General features: G+C 56.9%; 1 protein-coding gene across 3 annotated transcripts in view; it reads right to left on the bottom strand.

Annotated features, from left to right (window-relative positions):
- Positions 1-35: 35 nt before the first annotated feature.
- Positions 36-17,650, bottom strand: part of NOL4L (nucleolar protein 4 like) — a 64,172-nt gene continuing 46,557 nt past the window's right edge. For all 3 annotated transcript variants that reach the window (XM_032126538.1, XM_032126540.1, XM_032126539.1), the window contains 6 exons: positions 9,527-9,798; positions 8,927-9,112; positions 8,657-8,848; positions 8,452-8,574; positions 7,984-8,185; positions 36-5,154 (listed from right to left, as the gene is read on the bottom strand). In XM_032126538.1, the coding sequence (XP_031982429.1) occupies positions 4,955-5,154; positions 7,984-8,185; positions 8,452-8,574; positions 8,657-8,848; positions 8,927-9,112; positions 9,527-9,798 (1,175 nt within the window). In that variant the 3' untranslated portion in view covers positions 36-4,954. The remainder of the gene's footprint in view (positions 5,155-7,983; positions 8,186-8,451; positions 8,575-8,656; positions 8,849-8,926; positions 9,113-9,526; positions 9,799-17,650) is intronic.

Raw genomic sequence — 17,650 nt, 5'->3', positions numbered from 1 at the left:
GGAGATGGTATCTATACAGCGCTTGAAGAGGAACATTTATGGATGCAAAGGTTTATTATACTTAGTGAATAAAGCTGATAACGAAAAATCAGTATTTTCCATGAGGGAGAACTTCGCACAAACTTCAATGAAAACTTTTTTTTTTTTTCTTTTTTTTTCTCACAAAAACCAGACACTTCACAAAATTAATTTTGTCAAAATATAAGTTAAGCATAAAACTGGTGCCTTGCCCCCTTTGTGAGTGCTGCCACTGCTCTCTCTGGTACCCATGCTGTCTGTTACGGAATGGAAAGCACAGCTTATGTCAACAGGACTGAGAGATGTTTTGGTTTTTTTACTTCCTTTAAACACCTAAATTTAGATCCCGCTCTGGTGACTGATGGCACCGACCTCTCGCACAGGGGCTGGGGCGAGGGGCAGCGCTGGGGCCAGCAGCACCCAGCGGGGCTCGACAGTGGAGGAGAAAGCCCTTTTTGTTATACAGTGTTTATTAAGTAGATTCAGTCTTATATATGATATACAGATTCAAAAGAAAAAAAAAAAGGATTCCACATACTTATGAAATCAGTGCATTTAGCAAGTAATACCATGGAGATAACAGCTCGATTAACAGCTCATTGGTCTTTGTTAAGTGAGGGGACAGGGAGTTGGCCTGTGCTAATCATTCCACAAACAGAACAGAATTAAGTTGCATCACATATATAATAGACACACATTCTAAGAATTAAAATATTAAGCCACATTTACTGGAAAAATCCACAGTATATAACACAAATAACTCTTATCAAGCTCGTTGAGGAGGAAGTGCTCATCTGCTTAAGAGCCACATGAAGTTGCATAGGTGCCTATCTGCAAAAATATCATTTCCAAAGGAATCAATTGATTAAGCAATAAAGTGTCACCTTAGAAGCTGGATTAAGTGCCATACACTTTCTCTCTGAGCCCTCGGGAAAGCACCAGCTTCCCAAAGAGCCTCTTCTGCCTCGTTGGGAGCCTCCCGCAGGACCGCGCTCCCACCCTCCACCCCAAGCCAGCGGCCGGCTTGGGCGAGCTCACCCCTTCCCTAAAGTATTCCCAATTCTGCTCAGGAGTGTTTTCCCCCTGCTCCCTCCGCTGCTCCCCTACATCAGTTGGATCCTACGGGCAGCGCCGCCTTCCCGCCCATGTGGGAGCAGGAGGAGGAGGAGGAGGAGGATGGGGAGGCAGCAGCACTGCCCAGACCTGGTGCTTCAGAGCTCCGGATCAGCTCCCGATTGGAATTGCAGCCGATCCGTGCAACTACCAGGGAAAAAGAATACAACAGCTTGTGCAAAACCCAAAATTGCTTAAAGGGTGTCTGGGTTTGGTGGGGCGTCCCTCGGGGCGGGTGCGTGTTGGTGGGTGGGTGAGGCTGTGGCTGGGTTAAGCAGACGAACTGGGTGAGGGGCAGCTTCCTCTTCAACAGCAGGTCTGGCAGAACACACGGGGTCGGGAGTTCTGTACATGTAAACAGTACACTTTCACTGAGTCCAAAATTAGGAGCAAAAATACAAAGGTTCACATTGGTCTTAGGTAGATACAGGCGAAGAACTGAGCTGTACAGCTCCGAAACAACCGAACAAAAGTTTCTAAAGCACCACTAAATTATATAAAAATCAGACCATGGACGGATTGTAGTTGGTGTCTGGTGAAATACTATGCTACCTTGTAAAAAGTTTTACAAAAAATTACAAATCAAAAGTATATTAACCCTCTGAGTTCAAAGCAGCATTTTTTTTTTTCATGAACTGGTACTAAATCCGACGGCCTCTCCGGGAGTGAAGTGGCCCTTGGGATCAGGGAGGTACAAGTTACGTCTGCTCACAACCCCGGGAACGCTCTCCCATAGAGAAACAGCGTCATGGGAACTGCATGTCCAGGGCAGGATGGGTGTGTTGAAATAAAATTAAATTAAAAAAAAAAAATCTCTTTTTTCGACCAGTGATCAGCTTTTCTTAACCAAACCCAAGACCATCCAGACCATTTGCTAACCCAGCATTCTCCTTCCACCTCTCAGATATCTGGAAAGCCAGTGTATTCTGCTCCTGCTTGTTCCTTCTTGTTGAGAACACGGACTAGCAATTCCTGACCCCGTCCTGCCCAGTGAGAGCGCAGGAATGTGGCTGTGAACAGTCCTGGAGCACAGGGAGCCACGGTGGAGCACGGAGCAGCTGCAGAGCACGGAGATGTCTGTGGAGCTCATGCCAAAGGAACCAGAACGCTGTGGCTCACAGAATAAAAAAAGGAAAAAAAAAAAAAAGAAGAAGAAAAAAGATCCCTGACAGAAATTCGGAGTCAATCCCGTTTGTTTCATAACTTGTCCCAGATGTGGCTGTCACCAGGGCTTTGGGAATCTGAGTCTGTACCATTCAGCTGCAGGCTACAAACATCAGGTGCTGGGACAGGGCGGTGGTGGGCACCCTCCTGCGCAACGCAGCCTCGGTGTCCTCTACAGCAGTTTGACCACGTGTGAGAGCTCCTGAACTTCCACATGTGCCGAGACAGGTTCAGAGGTGATCGGGAATGACTTGGATAAATAAAACTTAACCCAACTGTGGCTGTTGGTGGTCTGTCCGTGTGCCCCCGGGTTACCTCTGTTTCAGTACAAACTGATGGCAAACTTATGGCTAAAGGTTCCGCTGCCTCTGCCGAGGAGAGAGGCACCGGTGTGGGTGGGAGACCACGGAGAGGGAGAATCCCGGGACAGCGATTGTCTCTGCCTCTCCTGCCTGAACGGTAAGACTTTCACAAATGGCTGCAGTTACAGATTTTGTCAAAGGTTTGTTACTTCATGGTATTCACACAAAAATAAATATTTACATAAATTCCAAGTATGGGAGGATGCAGTGGACAAACCAAGCAGGCTTGTGAAGTGCTGGGGAAAATGTTAAGTCTGAGCCCTGGCTGGGGGCTGGCGTCCCCGGGGCCCCCTCCCCGTGCTCCGCTGCTGCGGGCAGGAGGGGATGGGTGTGGCCACGATGCTCCCGGTTCCAGCACCGGCTCAGGTCTAAGAGCCACCACCTCGTCTCTGCACTGACCCCTCAGCTGCACCCCGCGGCCAGGGGCTGGGTCCCTTTTCTCCAAATGCTACGGAAAGTTTAAGGTTTGGGGAAAACAGTCAATGCAACGCTTGGTCCCTTCTGCTGTGGGGCCAGGCACATCTGGCCTCAGGAGCCAGCAGCTTTTTCTGTTCTAAGACCAGGGTAGTTTTGCTTCTCTTTCCAGTGTGTGGAGCATCATGGGGTACAGAGGGTACAGGGGAACTTCCCGGGCCTGCTCCTGGCCAGACCAAGGCTGCTCAAGCCTGTGCCACCAGCGTTGGCCCCTGGAGCAGCAGCCCCTGGCCGCTGGCTCTGAGTGGCTAAAAAATAAGATAAAAGCTGGCTCCAAACTGAGAAAGTTTCTACCTACAAAACAGCTTTACACTTATCGAATTTCTATCTCATGGTGTGGACTTCAGCCAAGTGGGGGGGCTGCGGGGGGCGGGGAGCAGCGGGACCCTCGCCGGTCTCTGCACAGCTCCAGAGCACGTTGCATTGCTGGGCTGGGCTCAGCACCCCTGGCCGGAGCGAGGTCCCTGGGTTAGCAGCACTGGCAGTAGGTATTGCACTGAGCAAAACGAAGTGCATCGTTGGGGGGGTGGAAACAGGGCAGAATGGTCATCGGACTACGGTTCTTCCACACTTTGGGAACTGTGGGCTTGTTCCAGGACTGTGAGCAGGGAGGGGGAAGGATCCTGGCCCCCGGAGAGGACTTTGTCAGTTCTGCTGCTCAATGCTGCCCGTCTCTCCTGCAGAAACAGGCGGTCACCACTCCAGCTCACCTTCGGGGTGAGCCCTGGGGCCACCCTGCCTCACACACCCGTGGGGCCCGGGCGGTTCCTCTCCGGTGCTACCCCGGGGCTGGCTGCGGACGGAGCGGAGCGCACGGCCGGGCACAGCAGGACTCCAGCCGGAGGTTCCAGCCTCCTCGGCACGATCCCCATGTCTGCAACACTCACCGTCCCCCAGGACTGGCGCGGCCAGTCCTGGAAGAAGCCCACAATGGAGTGTGAGGTAGAGTACGGATGGTGACCACAAGACAGTGTTTCTCAGGTATCTCCTTCCTTTCCTCCTTCCTTCTCTTATCTGCAATGACTTTAATGAGTGCGAGGTGTCCTTCCAGCCGGAGGTCTGCTGAGCTTGCCAAGTCTCTGCGGGAGGTTCAGACCCCACTGCTGCTACGGGACCCCTTAGAACAAAGGCCTAAGCAGGACGCTTGTGCTGCTGTTCAGCTCCCAACTACGCTCACTGGAGGCTGAGCAGCCTCGATGTCAAGGGCTGGATGGCAAACTTGCTCCTTGTGGGACAAGGCTTCACCAGAGAAACAGGCAGAGCTGCCTGGAAATTAGTAGTGTAGTGATATGGAATGTGTTATTTCACAGGAATAAATTCCTTCTGATCAGACAGACAAAAAACTGGCAATCTGTACAAACTCAAAAGAATCCATTTTCAGAAAAATAAATTACTAAGGGGAGAGGAGGGTCCATTTCTCAATAAATATGTGATTCAGCTCACCTAAGACTTGGAAATTATCCGCGGATGGGAATCTAACATTTGGGTCCACAAAGGTTATTCTAAATACATCTGCAGCCCCAAACCTCCCCAGGCTCCCTTCTGCCCTTCAAAGTCCCACATCCTTCCAAGCTGCAGGGTTGGCTTCTGGTCAGCCGGAGGCACTGGTGTTGGTACGATTCCAAAACGTGTCCTTGTGCCTGAAGTCCCAGGTGCTTGGAGTGTAAAAGAGAACAGGTCTTTTGGATCCCACCTTCTAAAACTACATGTGCCCACCGCGTGGCGGGAGGACGATGGTGGTCCTGAGCAGGACACCGCCAGGAGCCTCTTTCTAGCAGGTATAAATTGTCTTCTCGACCGAGGAGCGATGCAGACACAGGGAGTCAGTTCTGCTGTAAAATGAGGTTTTCCAGTTCGTCTGCAGAGCGGAGCAGGAATGCCGCCGACTCCCGGTATCCGGCGATGAGCTGCCGCACGGCGCTGATCTCTGTGGGGCTGAGCTGGGCCGCCTGCATGCCCCGGCTGGTGCTGTTGGAGGGGGCTGTGCTGGAGGCCCCACCTTTCATGCTGAGATCAGTCGGACCTGCCAAGAAAAAGTGAGAGGGAAGCTCAGGCACGGCAACCTTTGCCATGCTCATCCTGTTGTGATTCCAGACCTCTGCACCACTTGGAAGATCCCCACAGTGCCCAGATAAGGTGAGGAGCTCCCGCTCCCAGATATCAGAGCAGCCACTCAGTGCCTCTGCAACAGGAACACAGGTCCAGAGGAGCCCACAGAGATGCTCCAAAGGCTGGAGCACCTCTCCTAGGGGGACAGGCTGAGGGAATTTGGGTTGTTCAGCCTGGAGAAGAGAAGCCTCTGGGGAGACTTGAGAGCCCCTTCCACCACCTAAAGGGGCTCCAAGAGAGCTGGAGAGGGACTTTGGACATTGGCATGGAGTGACAGAACAAGGGGCAACAGTTTCAACCTCACAAAGGGCAAGCTTAGATTGGATATTGGGATGAAATTCTTCCCTGTGAGGTGGTACGGCCCTGGCACAGGTTGCCCAGAGAAGATGTGGCTGCCCCATCCCTGGAAGTGTTCAAGGCCAGGTTGGAGAGGGCTTGGAGCAATCTGCTCTAGTGGAAAGTGTCCCTGCCTGTGGTAGGGGGTTGGAATGAACTCAGCTTTACAGTTCCTTCCGACCCAAACAATTCTGCGATTCTATAAAGAGGTCTCAGAGCCATCGTGACAGAAATCCCATCCTGCAGCCAGGCCCACAGCTCTGTGAAGAGAAGGTCTGCTGGGAGCTAAGCCAGCTCCTGAGGGCACCTGCCCCATCAAAATCACCTTCCAGGTTCTGGTTTTCCCTCTGCATATGGGGAGTAACATCCCACATGGGCTGTGCTTCCCTGGTTTATCTTGATGAGTGACCCCAGCAGGTAAAGGTAGGGGAAAAACCAGACCTAGCTTCATGTTGGACTAAGTAAGAGAAGCAAAACAAAGAGCAAGAACCACACAATCAACTGGAAATGAGGAGAGAAGAGCCAAGAGATGTACTAGAGATGTGACAGTAGTCAGGGAGAGGAGGCTGGTGAGGCTGCAGCCCGGAGGGAAGGAGAGAAGACACTGAACTAATCCCTGGGCTGTGAGCTGAAGTGTTGCAGGCGAATGGAGCAGTTGGTGATGCTTTGGGATGGCTGAGCTCCTGCTGGGTGGCCTGACACAGCCGTGGGACACCGAGCAAGGACCGGTGTTGTGGCTGTTTGCAAACCGGGATGGGAGAGTTCAGCTGCCCCCAAGTCCAGGTGGGTGCCACTGGTGATGGTAGCAGGGAGGGGAGCTCATCACCCCGGGAGGAATGGAAAGCATCCAAGGAAAGCAATGCTGGAGCTGCGGGAGGAGCAGCACCAGCAGAAGTGTTCCATGCCAGGAGAACCAGAGCTTCAAAGCGGGGGAGGAGGAGGAAAAGAAGGAGGAGGAGAAGAAGGAGGAGGAGGCTCTCATGCGAAAGCAATTTCACTGGACAGAAAAGGCAGCAGTAAACTGAGCCTGAGCCTGTTTCCCGGCTCACCAAGGGGGAAGGAGCTGGGAGCAGGGATGTGGGCCTGACCAAGAATTGCCTGAGGTGGGGGATGGAGGGTGAAGACACTTCTGGGCAGCAAAGCCCTGCGGGCCTCTGCTCAGAGGGAGGAGAAGACGCAGCTCCTTGCAAGAGTGCTCTTCCCTCTAAAGGACTGGGCAAGAGCTTGGGAAAAAGAGAACTGCAAAACAGAGGTTTAAAAATCCCCTAGAAAGAAAGAAGGCGAGGTGCTGCTGGCTGCTGTGCACCCAGGGCCTGATTGCTCCTCCTGGGGCTGCTCAGGGACCTTCCTGCATGTTCACTGTCTCACGTGGAGGGGCCAAAGGAGGGTGCCTGGCAGTGGGGGGCCGGCTGCCTGTGCTGCTCTGGGGAGGAACCATTGCTGTGAGGATTAGGTCTCAGCAGCTGGAGGCTGGGACGGGATCTTTATTCAGGGTTAAGAAGCATTAGGAAGGGATGATAAGAGTTAATCCCAGACAGGCATCTCTCAGGCCTCCGGAAATCACATCCTTCCAAATCCTGGCTCCCGTCGGGGTGGGCTGGGGCTGGAGCCCAGAGAGAGGGCACCAGGACAGGCCACGGCAACCAGGGGATTGTGGAAGGACTGGACAAGGACTGGCAAGGGATCCAGCCCCTCCTGCCACCACTGCTGCAGGACAGAGCCAGAGGGAACACTTGGTCTCATCCTATGCCTCTTGCCCCAGGGGTGGGCGAGTCACCAGGTACCTTGGAGCCTTCCTGTGTGCCCTGCTCAGGCCCAGGACACTCTGCTCTGTTCACTTGCTCCTAACCTCAAGCTCTGCCTATGCTCTCCTTCTGCCCTTCCACCCTGCAGCATCAGTTCTGTTTTCTCAACTGTTCCCAGGCAGTCCCCAGCCCCTCAGAGCCCTCCTGAGCTGTGGCAGGAGCTGGCTGTGCCCCCCACCCTGTCCATATCCCTGAGAGCAGAACGGCTCATACCAGCAGGAGATCAGGGCAGTGATAGGCACCCGCCCCTGTTAATAATTAACAGAGAATCTGGTACATATTCTCCTTTTTTTTTAAGTGACACTCCTTCCCTCCACCAGTACCACCCAAACCGTCCTTCCAAGTGCAGTTCAACAATTAACCACCTGCTGATGATGTGAGCAGAGCCACCAGACAGAAGGGACAAGAGGGGATTTTGGAGCAGCTCTGTGCAGTGGTGGGAGAGATGCTGCCACGACTGGACTCTGTGGGAGCTGTGGGAGCAGCCCCTGCCTCCCCTCCAGCAACCAGCTCAGCTCCACAAGGGGGGATGCCAGAAGCCCCTGGGGCACTGCCCGGGCATGGCAGGGTGGGCTCCCTGTGCCCCTGGCGCTGCCACTTACCGTTACTGTGGTTGCCTGTCTGGAGGGAGGCGGGGGGCTGCAGGCTGCCCCCCAAGGACCCGTAGCCACGGTAGCTGTAGTTCAGGCTTCCATTGATGTAGACCGGGTCTTGGGAGTAAGATGACGCTGGCAGTGAGTAGGAGGAGTGGGTGATGGCTGTGGAGTCTCTGGAGTGCTGCTTGTCTAGAGCGATCGGTTCGTCCTGCACAGGGGAAACACAGACTTACTCCAGCGAGGAGCCTGGCTCTCCTCTGCAGCCAGCAGGATGGACAGTGCAGGGATGCCTGGTGACCTGTGGCTGCAGTGTGGCCAGTCCAAACCAGCATTCCCATCCCCACTGGCCTGAGTCTCAGGACACACCATGGGGTTCCGTTCTGCAGCCCCTCAGACTTTTAAAAAGACTTTTGACCCCACCATAGGACACTGCCAGTTCTGTCCCTCGCCCACCTGCAACTGCCAGCACCGTACCTGGGAGGTCTGGTAGATCTCCAGCCGCATCCTCTTGGCTGCTTTCCGCGTTTCGCTCTCGCAGGCAGCAGCCAGGATGTTCTCCGCCATGGCCGAGGTCAGGTGAGGCGGCGTGGGCCTGGTCTGCAGGGACACAAGCAGAGAGGATGCTCAGAGATGTGCTGCCCTGGGTGCTGGGACAACAGGAACTGGAACAGCCACTCACCATCTCCATCCCGTTCTTCTTCATACGGCGGCAGGACTTGAGGTAGGTGCGGATGCGCTTGCGCGCCCGCTCCTGGAACTCGGGGAACTGCCGGCTGCAGGACTCGATGATGGCCTGGATCTTCTCCTTGGGCTGCTTGGAGATGGGAACCATCCGGTCCAGGTTCTCGTCCACGAAAAGGCGCACGAACATCTGCAAATGAGAAGACAGGTGGTGGAACCCTGACACGGAAGGCAGTCAGGCTCACCCTCCCCATGGAACTCTCCTTACATTGAAGGCCTTTAGCCTCTCTGGGTCCATCCCCTCCGAGTCATTAATCTTATCGTTGTCTTCATGGTCATCGTGGTCATCATCATCTTCGTCGGCCGTGGGGGCCCTGCCGACCGTCAGGTCCTCGGGGCAGCCGCTCACCTCTGTCTTGATGGAGTCGTAGCTGCCAGAGCTGTATGGGGGGGACTGAGGGGAGACAGGGATTACCACCAGCAGCTCCTACCTCATGCACCTGCCCTTTCTCCTTGTCTCACTGCATCTGCTCCCTCTCCCAAAGGCCCCCCTGCAACCCAGGGAGATGAACCCATGGTCAGGCTCCCCTGCGTGTCACCTCCTGCCTGCTTTGGGCTGGGGGGAACATGGTGGCCTCAGTGAACCTGTGATAGCCTGATGGCCCAATGGCAGCTTTGGCTGGTTGGGGCCACGGCTCTGCCTGATCCTCTGGGAAACATTGCCTGACCCAGCAGAAGTGAGCTCCTCCTCACATGGTGGCCGTGGCATAGCCGGTCAGTGGTGAGGTGAGCCCACTGCAGCGCCCAGCTCTGGGGCAGCTGGGGTGTGGGGATGGCCCTGGTTCACCCAGACCATCCTGGGCCGTACCTCTGCCGTGGTCTTCACCGCGTACTTGACCCTGCTGCGCAGCCCGTCGGCACTGCAGCTGTCAGACTGGTAGGAAGGGGTGACGTGGGCAGGCGTGAGCTTGTCGCACAGGTTGATGGGCTGGTCGTCGGCGGAGGCGGTGAAGTCCATGGGGGCTGCGGTGCCATTGCCGTTCATTTCGGGGAAGGCGCTGTCGCCCTGCGTGCTGCTGGAGGTGGAGGGGTTCAGGGTGGAGGAGCCATTCCCACTGCAGCTCTCTGACGAGGAGTCATCTGCAAAGAAGGATGTGTGGTCACCCCCTTGGCACCCTACGAACCACCTTCCCAAAGCTGCTCTGGGCTCACTTGGTGGCTGAGCTGCCACTGGGAGCCAGGCTGGCACTGCTGTGCTCTGGGGTCTGGGATGAAGCAGATGGAAGTACAGATGCTGGTGTCCACGCCTGCAAGGCATCGTCACAGGGATCCACTCCCTCATCCCTCAAAGCCCGCCAGGTGCTGCTGTGCCCCATGCCCGAGCCACCCATCCCTCTGCAGGTGACAGTCCCTGTGCCTCCACCCTCGGCCATGGTGCCTGGGCTTGAATAAGAACTTTGGAATTTGGTCCTTTTCGGTTTCTGTTTGCATTGCAGGGAGGAGAAAGGGGCACTGCCTCTCCCTGCCAGGTCCCCTGCCGTCCTCCTGGCCCAGTTTGGGGCTGGGTGCGGTGGGAAGCGACAAGTTCCAGCACTGGTGGTTCAGGGATATGCAGCTGCGCAGAGTGCTGGGTCACGGGGATGACCCATGAAGACAGGCTCACTTGGGTGGGAAAACCCTGAATCCATGGTGCTGGAAGCACCATTAGGAGTTCTGCTCACAGCTGGCACACCACCCAGCAAGGGCCCTCCTTGGCATGCTGCTGCAGGGAGGGGACAGGCTGCACGATGTCCTTCCTGCCTCACTCAAAGCCCAAGTGACTTACACCCTACATGGGCACTGCTGTTCCCGGTTTCCACATGCCCTAGAGCCATCCCTACAGCATATCCGTGGCCCTTCACCACCACACAAACAGGTCAGGGCCCTGGCAGTGGTGGTGCCACGCACACCCAGTGCACAGATCTTTCTTGGTTGCATTCACACCCCAGGCCCTGGCACCATCCCCCTGCCTGTGCCTGCTCCCACCACAGCGGCTCCCAAAGAACAGCCCAGCAGCAGCAGAGAGCCCGGCACTGCCTGCACCCACCCTGCCCGCACCTGGCCAGGGAGCCCAGCCCTGGGGCCAGGCACGACATTTCAAACTGCTCAGCCTGTTCCCTTCCCTCCCCCTCGCCGCAGTAAATCCTTTATTTCATTAGGTGCCTCCGCGAGAGGGAAAGGGCGAAGCACGTGGGAGCCGCTTCCTGAGCCAGCGTGCGCCGGGCGCTGAACAAAGAAGCTGTCGGCAGCGACGAGCAGATGGCTGTCCCCGCGCCCGGCCCGGCCACCGCGGGACAATGGGCCGGGGCTGTGGGGCGGCCGCAGCCCCGCGCCGGTGGCTCCTGGCACATGGGCGCCAGGTCCAAAGGTGTGCGGGTGCAGGGCGGCGGGATAGTGCTGCCATCCACCCTCCTCCTCCTCCTCCTCCTCCTCCTCCTCCCCCTGCCAGCACCTGCGGGAAACTTTCCTGTGAGGCTGGGCGAGTGCTGCGGTGACCCTGCCGCGGCCCAGGACTTTGTATCCCTTAAAATAAACACACTTGAGCACACTCGGGCATCCAAGCTGACTGTGGGGCCAGCTGCCGCAGTGTGTCCCCAGCCGCCCCGCCACGGGCGCCAGCGCTCGCTGCCCAGCCTCGCGCCTGCGCCAAGGCGGCTCCTGGCCCCATGAGCCCCTAAATTAAAAGGTCCCCATTGGAGCTCCCTGCTCAGCAGAGCTCCCTCCCCCTCCTTTCCCTTGCGCTGATCCACTTACTCGTCTGAGTGATGACCAGAGCTGACCTAATCCCCGGGGTGGTGTTTATGTGCCGGGTGCTCCGAGCCCGTGGCAGGCATCACCCGTCCCACCACTGGGCTGGGTCCTGGCAAAAGCCCTTGGTCCCAACCAGCTCTGTGTGCCAGGGAGTGCGGGGCTCCAGAGGGGCTCAGCAGCCAGCACTTATCCAGGGGAACCCTCCAAGCCACCTCCCCAAAACAAGCTCTGGTCTCCTGTCCCAGTGTTGCAATGGTGGGGCTGCAGTGAGTGGCTGCATCCCAGACCATGTCCACAGGCTTCTGCTGCATCTGGAGAGGCAGGATGTTGGGACACTGCCACCTCCTGCCCCCACACCCCTCCTGGCCCAGGGCACTGGTCTGGTGCTGAGCCCCCCAGGGTTCTGCTGTCCCTCGGCACGGGTGCAGGAGCAATGCTGGCTTGGCTGTGGCTCCAGCAGGAGCAGGCAGGTGGCCGGGGGCACACAGGCCTCCCTGCCCAGGATGGCGGCTGTCCCTCCCCCAGCACTGTTCTCTGCGCCAGGGGAGATGGGGCTCCCAGAGGGAGGCTCCAGTCTCATCCAGCGATGCCTCTCGGAAGGATTAAGGAGAATTATTCCCGTGCACAGAGGCACAAGCTGCAGGCCAGGCCCTGCCATCGGCCCGGGCACAGCCACAGCAACAGCACAGGGCCAATCGGCGCTGTGACCAGGATGATGGTGGGGACCTCCTCCCTCAGCTCCTCGGCAGCCCCTGGCATGGCCGCCTGCACCAGCAAGGCTGGGGGCCCACCATGGCACAAAACCCCTGCCAGGCAAGGGCACCAAGAGAGGCGTCACCTCGGAGAAGGATGTGTAAGTGCCCTGAGCATTCCCAACCTGTCCTGCACATCCCCAAACCTGCCCTGGACATCCCCAACCTCCTCTGGGCACCCCTGCAGGGATGAAAGCATCCCCAACCTGCTGTGAGCATCCCCAACCTGCTGTGAGCACCCCCAACCTATCCCAGACACCCCCAATCTGCCTTAAGTACCCCCACTCCACCCTGGACATCCCACTCTGCCCTTGTCCATCCACCTCCACCCTCCTCACAGCCCCCAACTCTGGCCCCCCATTCCTGTAGGCGGTGACAGTCCTGCACTGGCTGCTGACACCGGACAGGATCCTGGGGGAGACACCTGGACCGCCCCAATTTCTCCATGTCTCAGGTTTTCTTTTGTGTCACACAAAACACACACAGCAGCAGCTGCACATCAGGTTTCCACCGGATGCTGCTGCATTTACGAACCCTGGGTTTGCTACAGGCAAAAGATATTGTGAACAAAGAGGAAGATGTCTCTAGGAACCTGCCAGGTAGGATAAGAAAATGAAATGGGAATCTAGTATCAGCGGCCAGCACCTACTAAAAGAACCATTTAGTTTATACAAGGATGGATGTACATAAATAATGAGGTTTTTAAACCCATGAGCTACAGATATTTTCTTATTTCTGTATTTTTACGTGTTAGGCTCTCCCAGAAGCTCCGCACACAAAGTGGTGGGTTAATCTCAGTATTGTGAGCAGAGAAATGGCCACAAATTCAAATTGGTGAGTGGGAATAGCCTCAGCCAGCTTGAAAATGGTCAGGAGGGAGCTGCAGTCTCCTTTTTGGGATGGATGAGACAGGTATGGGGATGGGGATGGGGATGGTCAGCTTCACTAGGGTATCTCCAGCCCACAGCCATTCTTGAAAGGAGCTGGGGCACCCCACAGCAAAGTGGGACCTGGGGGAGAGGGAGAAGAAGCGCTCCCACCTTGGGTGCTAGGACCAGATGTAGGCTCCTGTGTTGATTTGGCAGCTGTGTCAGGACTCTGAGCTGTGGTGGGGCTGTGTTGACCACACTCCATTTCGGCAAAACCCACCAAGCTCCGGAGCTTGGAGAGGTTTTCTGCATCTCCCAGCAGGGCCCAAAGCACATGTCAGGAGCAGGGCTCCAGCAGCAGCAGGCGAGCAAGGCCAGGCTGTGCAGCCATGAATATATTCATTATCAACCAGCACGAGCCTGGTGAGCTCCCTGCTCGCGGCTGGAGCTTGGCTGCACGAGGAGCCCCTCTAATGAGGATAATTGGGAGCCCCCCTGCTCCACCCCCGTGCCCTAATTGAAGCAGATGGAACTGCAAAAACAATGTCACTTCTAACCGGTTTGATCTTTCGGTTGGAAAACGGGACTATCTCGTTCTCCCGTTTAATCCCCTCGAGCTGGGGCTCCAGCGGGCTGGATGGAGGTGGAGCAGACCCTGGCACCGTGCGGGAGAGACTGATGAGGCTGGAGAGCCCAACAGAGGCAGCTGGCCCTGAGGTCCATGGAGTGCTGCCCTCTTCGTCCCCTCTGCAGAGGCCAGACCATGACAAGACACGTGGTGAGGCTGGAGAGGTGGCTGTGGGGGACCAGCCTTGTGCCTCTGCTGCAGCCCCGGCATCTCCCCGGCATCAGGCCAGGAGAGCAAGAAGTAAAATGGCTTCTTGGGCTGCGGTGCTGGGGGAGGAGGGGATCAGTCACTTATTAAATGAATTAATCAGGGCTCAGCGTTTTCATTTTGAAGAGGCTGCTGGATTATCCTTGATTTCTGTGGCGCTGGATTTGAGGAGATCAGGAGGGGAAGGGGCGATTTCCAACACCTGCTCCCCAGGAGATTTTACGGCGGGGAAGTGGTTGGGTTTAACGTCTCCGCCGGCGCAGGCCACCGCACCACTCTCCAGAGCAGAGTTAAAGATGAATGGGGCAAATTGTTCCTCCTCCTGTCACATCTCCAGAGCGGAGACAAAACCTCTTTTGACTCAGGAAACAATGAGCTTATGTAAGAGCCAGCGGCCCACGGAAACCTCGCCACAGCCCCGCACCACGCAGTGGGCCAGGGTCCACCCGGCTCTGCCCACATCCCACTGCCATGGGACCCTTGGCTGGCCTTGGGGCAGCCCTCCCTCGGCTGCTGCCCACCTGCCTGGGCAGTTGTGGGTGTCACAGCCACGCTGGGTCCCATCAATGACCCTTGGTGCCCCACAGACCGTCATGGATCCACCAGCCATGGCCCTGCCTGCTTTGCCTCCATGGGCAATGGCAGTAGTTCTGCCACACCTGAGTCTCCCTGTGGCTCCTGGGTGGGTCTGTCCCATTTCCAGCCTGCCGTGGCACCGGAAAAGGATGGAGCTGCACACCCAGCCTGGGAGTGGCTGTCAGGAGGGCACAGAGCATCCCACCGCTGCCCGCCTGGAACAACAGCCAGGAAGATGAAAAGTGCCATAAATTATTCACTCACAAAAGAGATGAGAAGGGCGAAGAAGGGGAGGAGGAAAGCCTGCGAGGAAGGGATACTTAATACAAATTAGAGAGACCGAGTGGGAATGGGGGCCCCATGGGGGGGCCGCTGCTGGGTGTTTGTGCCACACTCACCAGGGGCAAGGGAGCAGCACTGCAGGGCTCCCACACCCATGACTGGTGGTGAGTGGCAGGAGAGGCCCTGGCCCCACACCGCTCAGGCAGTCAGAGCATGGAGCCCATTTTCTCCAGGTCCTGCCCAGCATTTTCCTCCAAGATGCATAAGAAAGAAAAAAGCAACGGGGCTGAGGGTCGCAGTGCACTGGGGCTGGCCAGGTTCCAGTTAAGATGCTCTATTTCCTGTCTTCCTTCGCCAACGCAAACCTCGTTATGTCCCAGACAACGTGTCCACCCTCCACACTCCCTTCCTGGGTCCCTGCCTCGACCAGAGCCCTCGATGAGCCACACATCTGGCACGGCCGGACACAATGCGCGTCTGCAGGGAGAGCTTGGCCGGACAAGGCAGCGCTGTGCCGCCGCCTCCCTGTCCCTTGCCATGAAAGGTGCCCCCCAGTGCCGTCTCCCCCCAGCTCCACTGCCCAGCCCGAGGGAGCAGCTCCCTCCGGCACCGGGATCTCACCGCGCCAGCCCCGTGCTGGACATTTTCTCATGCACCAAAGCTCATCAGGTCCTGCTGCACAGAGCAGCCTTGTCACAAACACTCTGTCCCTCGGTTTTCCATTCTCCTCCCAACCACTGTCCCTTTCCTCCCACTGCCGCTCCTCCAGCCACCTTGCAGCTCAAGGAATGCTGAGCCAGGAGCTGGCCCTTGCTCTACATTGAGGAAGGAGGTGGCACAGACCAAGCCTCTCCTTGTGCCACTGGCAGCCACCTGGATCCTGCCGCAGGGAGGGGACACGCCGTGGCCCCATGCTGCCTGGGCACTGCCTCTCCCCATGCCAAACAAACGGGTTTGGTGGGTTTGGGCCGGATTCATGCCGAGCTGGTGCCTGCAGCACAGACCTACCACCAAAGAGACACTGCTGTGCACCCCCAATCCTTTAGGGACTGTCCCTGAGCACTGCAGGGCTCACCCTGCTGTCCCCACTCACCCCCCTTTGGTTGGGGGTACTCAGTTTGGGGAGGAAGGGAGGGACAGAGGTAGTGCTGGCTGTCCATAGCCTGGTGATCATCTCTGCTCCAGATCAAGGAACAGACCCCCAAAACTTTGCTCCGTGCACCAGCAGGACAAACTGACTGACTCGGCAGTGCCTGCACCAGCCATGAGAGAGCTGGAGCCGAGCTCAGTGTACCAGGCTGGGAAAGCCACCACAGCCTCACAGCGTCCCTGCTGCACTCCTCAGCTTGGCTGCAGGGGAGGAAAACCTTCAAAGGACACCGCAAGGAAGGTGTTTATCACAGACCAGGGCCTTTGCTCGGGAGGAGCAGATGTGCCCCTGGAAGGGATGGGAATGGAGTCACCAGCCCAGACCGCTCAGGCGAGGCAGGGACATGTTTGTTGACTCCTGCTGTGGTGCCAGCATGGTGTGGGGACACCCTGGAGAAAGAGGAAATATATCCCTAAGGAAAACAAGGTTGCGTCCAGCTGTAGTAAGGCCTGGCTGCTGGTCCTAGTCTTGTTTAGAGCTCAGGCTTTAGGGGGCCAAAATTCAACACTGGCGCAAGAAGTCCTGAAAACAGTGAGGATTTTGCAGCCTCGGCTAAGCAAGTGTCTCGGGGCTCACAGGCCACCTCCTGCACTAGCCAGCCATCAGACAGCTGCCCATAGTCTGCTGGGCTCCCCCTGTGGCTTACAAAGGGTGTTTGTGTTCACCTGGAGCAGAGCTGGGCTGGCTGAGGAAAGCCCTGGGAGCTGTGTGACACCAATGCTGCAGCCGTGACCCTGTGAGGGCACAGCGAGATGAGCACCACTGCCCCACGGCTGGGTGCCAGCTGTCAGAGATGCAGCTGTGGACTTGGGGGGACATCACTTGGGGACAGAGCCTGGCTTTTGGTCAGCCCTTGGCAAGAGGCTGCTCCTCCCCAGAAAGCTCTGCTAGGCTGGTGGTCTAGGGTAGCTGGTGATGTGCAGCACACCGTGGGCATCTCATCAAGTGCCAGCAGTGTGACCCAGAGCTGTGGGACACATGCCATACCAGCAGAGAGACTGCTGTGCTGGGGACAGCCCTATGCCATCCCTGACATCCCAGGGCAAGGTGTCCAGAGGAGTGACAGGCCTTACAAGCCCCTGGGACAGAATCTGGAAATAATGCTTGCCCACATGTCCTTGAGGTCCCTCCTTGTAGCACTCCTGAGGAACGTCCCCAACACCCAGAAGCCTCCCCAGCCAGCTGCCTCAAGGGATGCCCCCAAGAAGCGTGTGCCTTCACAGTTAAGTAGGTTAAGAAAGTCCTTTCTCCAAGGTCTGGATTAGCCACTGCTGCTCTGGGCAGAACAGATTCAGCAGGGACACTGCCAGTCAAGCGAGGACGGCACGTGGGGATCTCAGCGGAAGGGGATCAGTCCAACATGGTGCCATGAAGCAAGCCCATGTTCCCCATACAGGGTAAGCAAACCAGGAGTTTTCTTTGCTTTTCAAAGGAGGCTGGGGAGCAGCAAGCCCTGCCTGTGGGCTGAGCACTGCTCCTGGGCAATGGAGCAGGATATACAGCCAGGGACAAGGCAAGGCAAATCCTATTAGTGGGCAAGACAGAGGCTCTTCTATATGAGTTCAAGCACTTTGCCATGTCACACACTGAGGTCTGGGGTCTGACTCCTGCTTTACTTTCAAGGGCACTGCACTCGCCAGCAAGTCACAGCAGGCCTGGGGTGGAATACCCCAGCACCCCTGTGGTGGGATACCCCACTCAACCCCACACACCAGACCAAAGTCGGAGGTTTGCAGTG

This window comes from Corvus moneduloides, chromosome 17 (genome assembly GCF_009650955.1).
Source record: "Corvus moneduloides isolate bCorMon1 chromosome 17, bCorMon1.pri, whole genome shotgun sequence".
NCBI lineage: Eukaryota > Metazoa > Chordata > Aves > Passeriformes > Corvidae > Corvus > Corvus moneduloides.
Note: the sequence above shows the minus strand (reverse complement) of the source record. Positions and strands in the feature narration are given on the sequence as shown.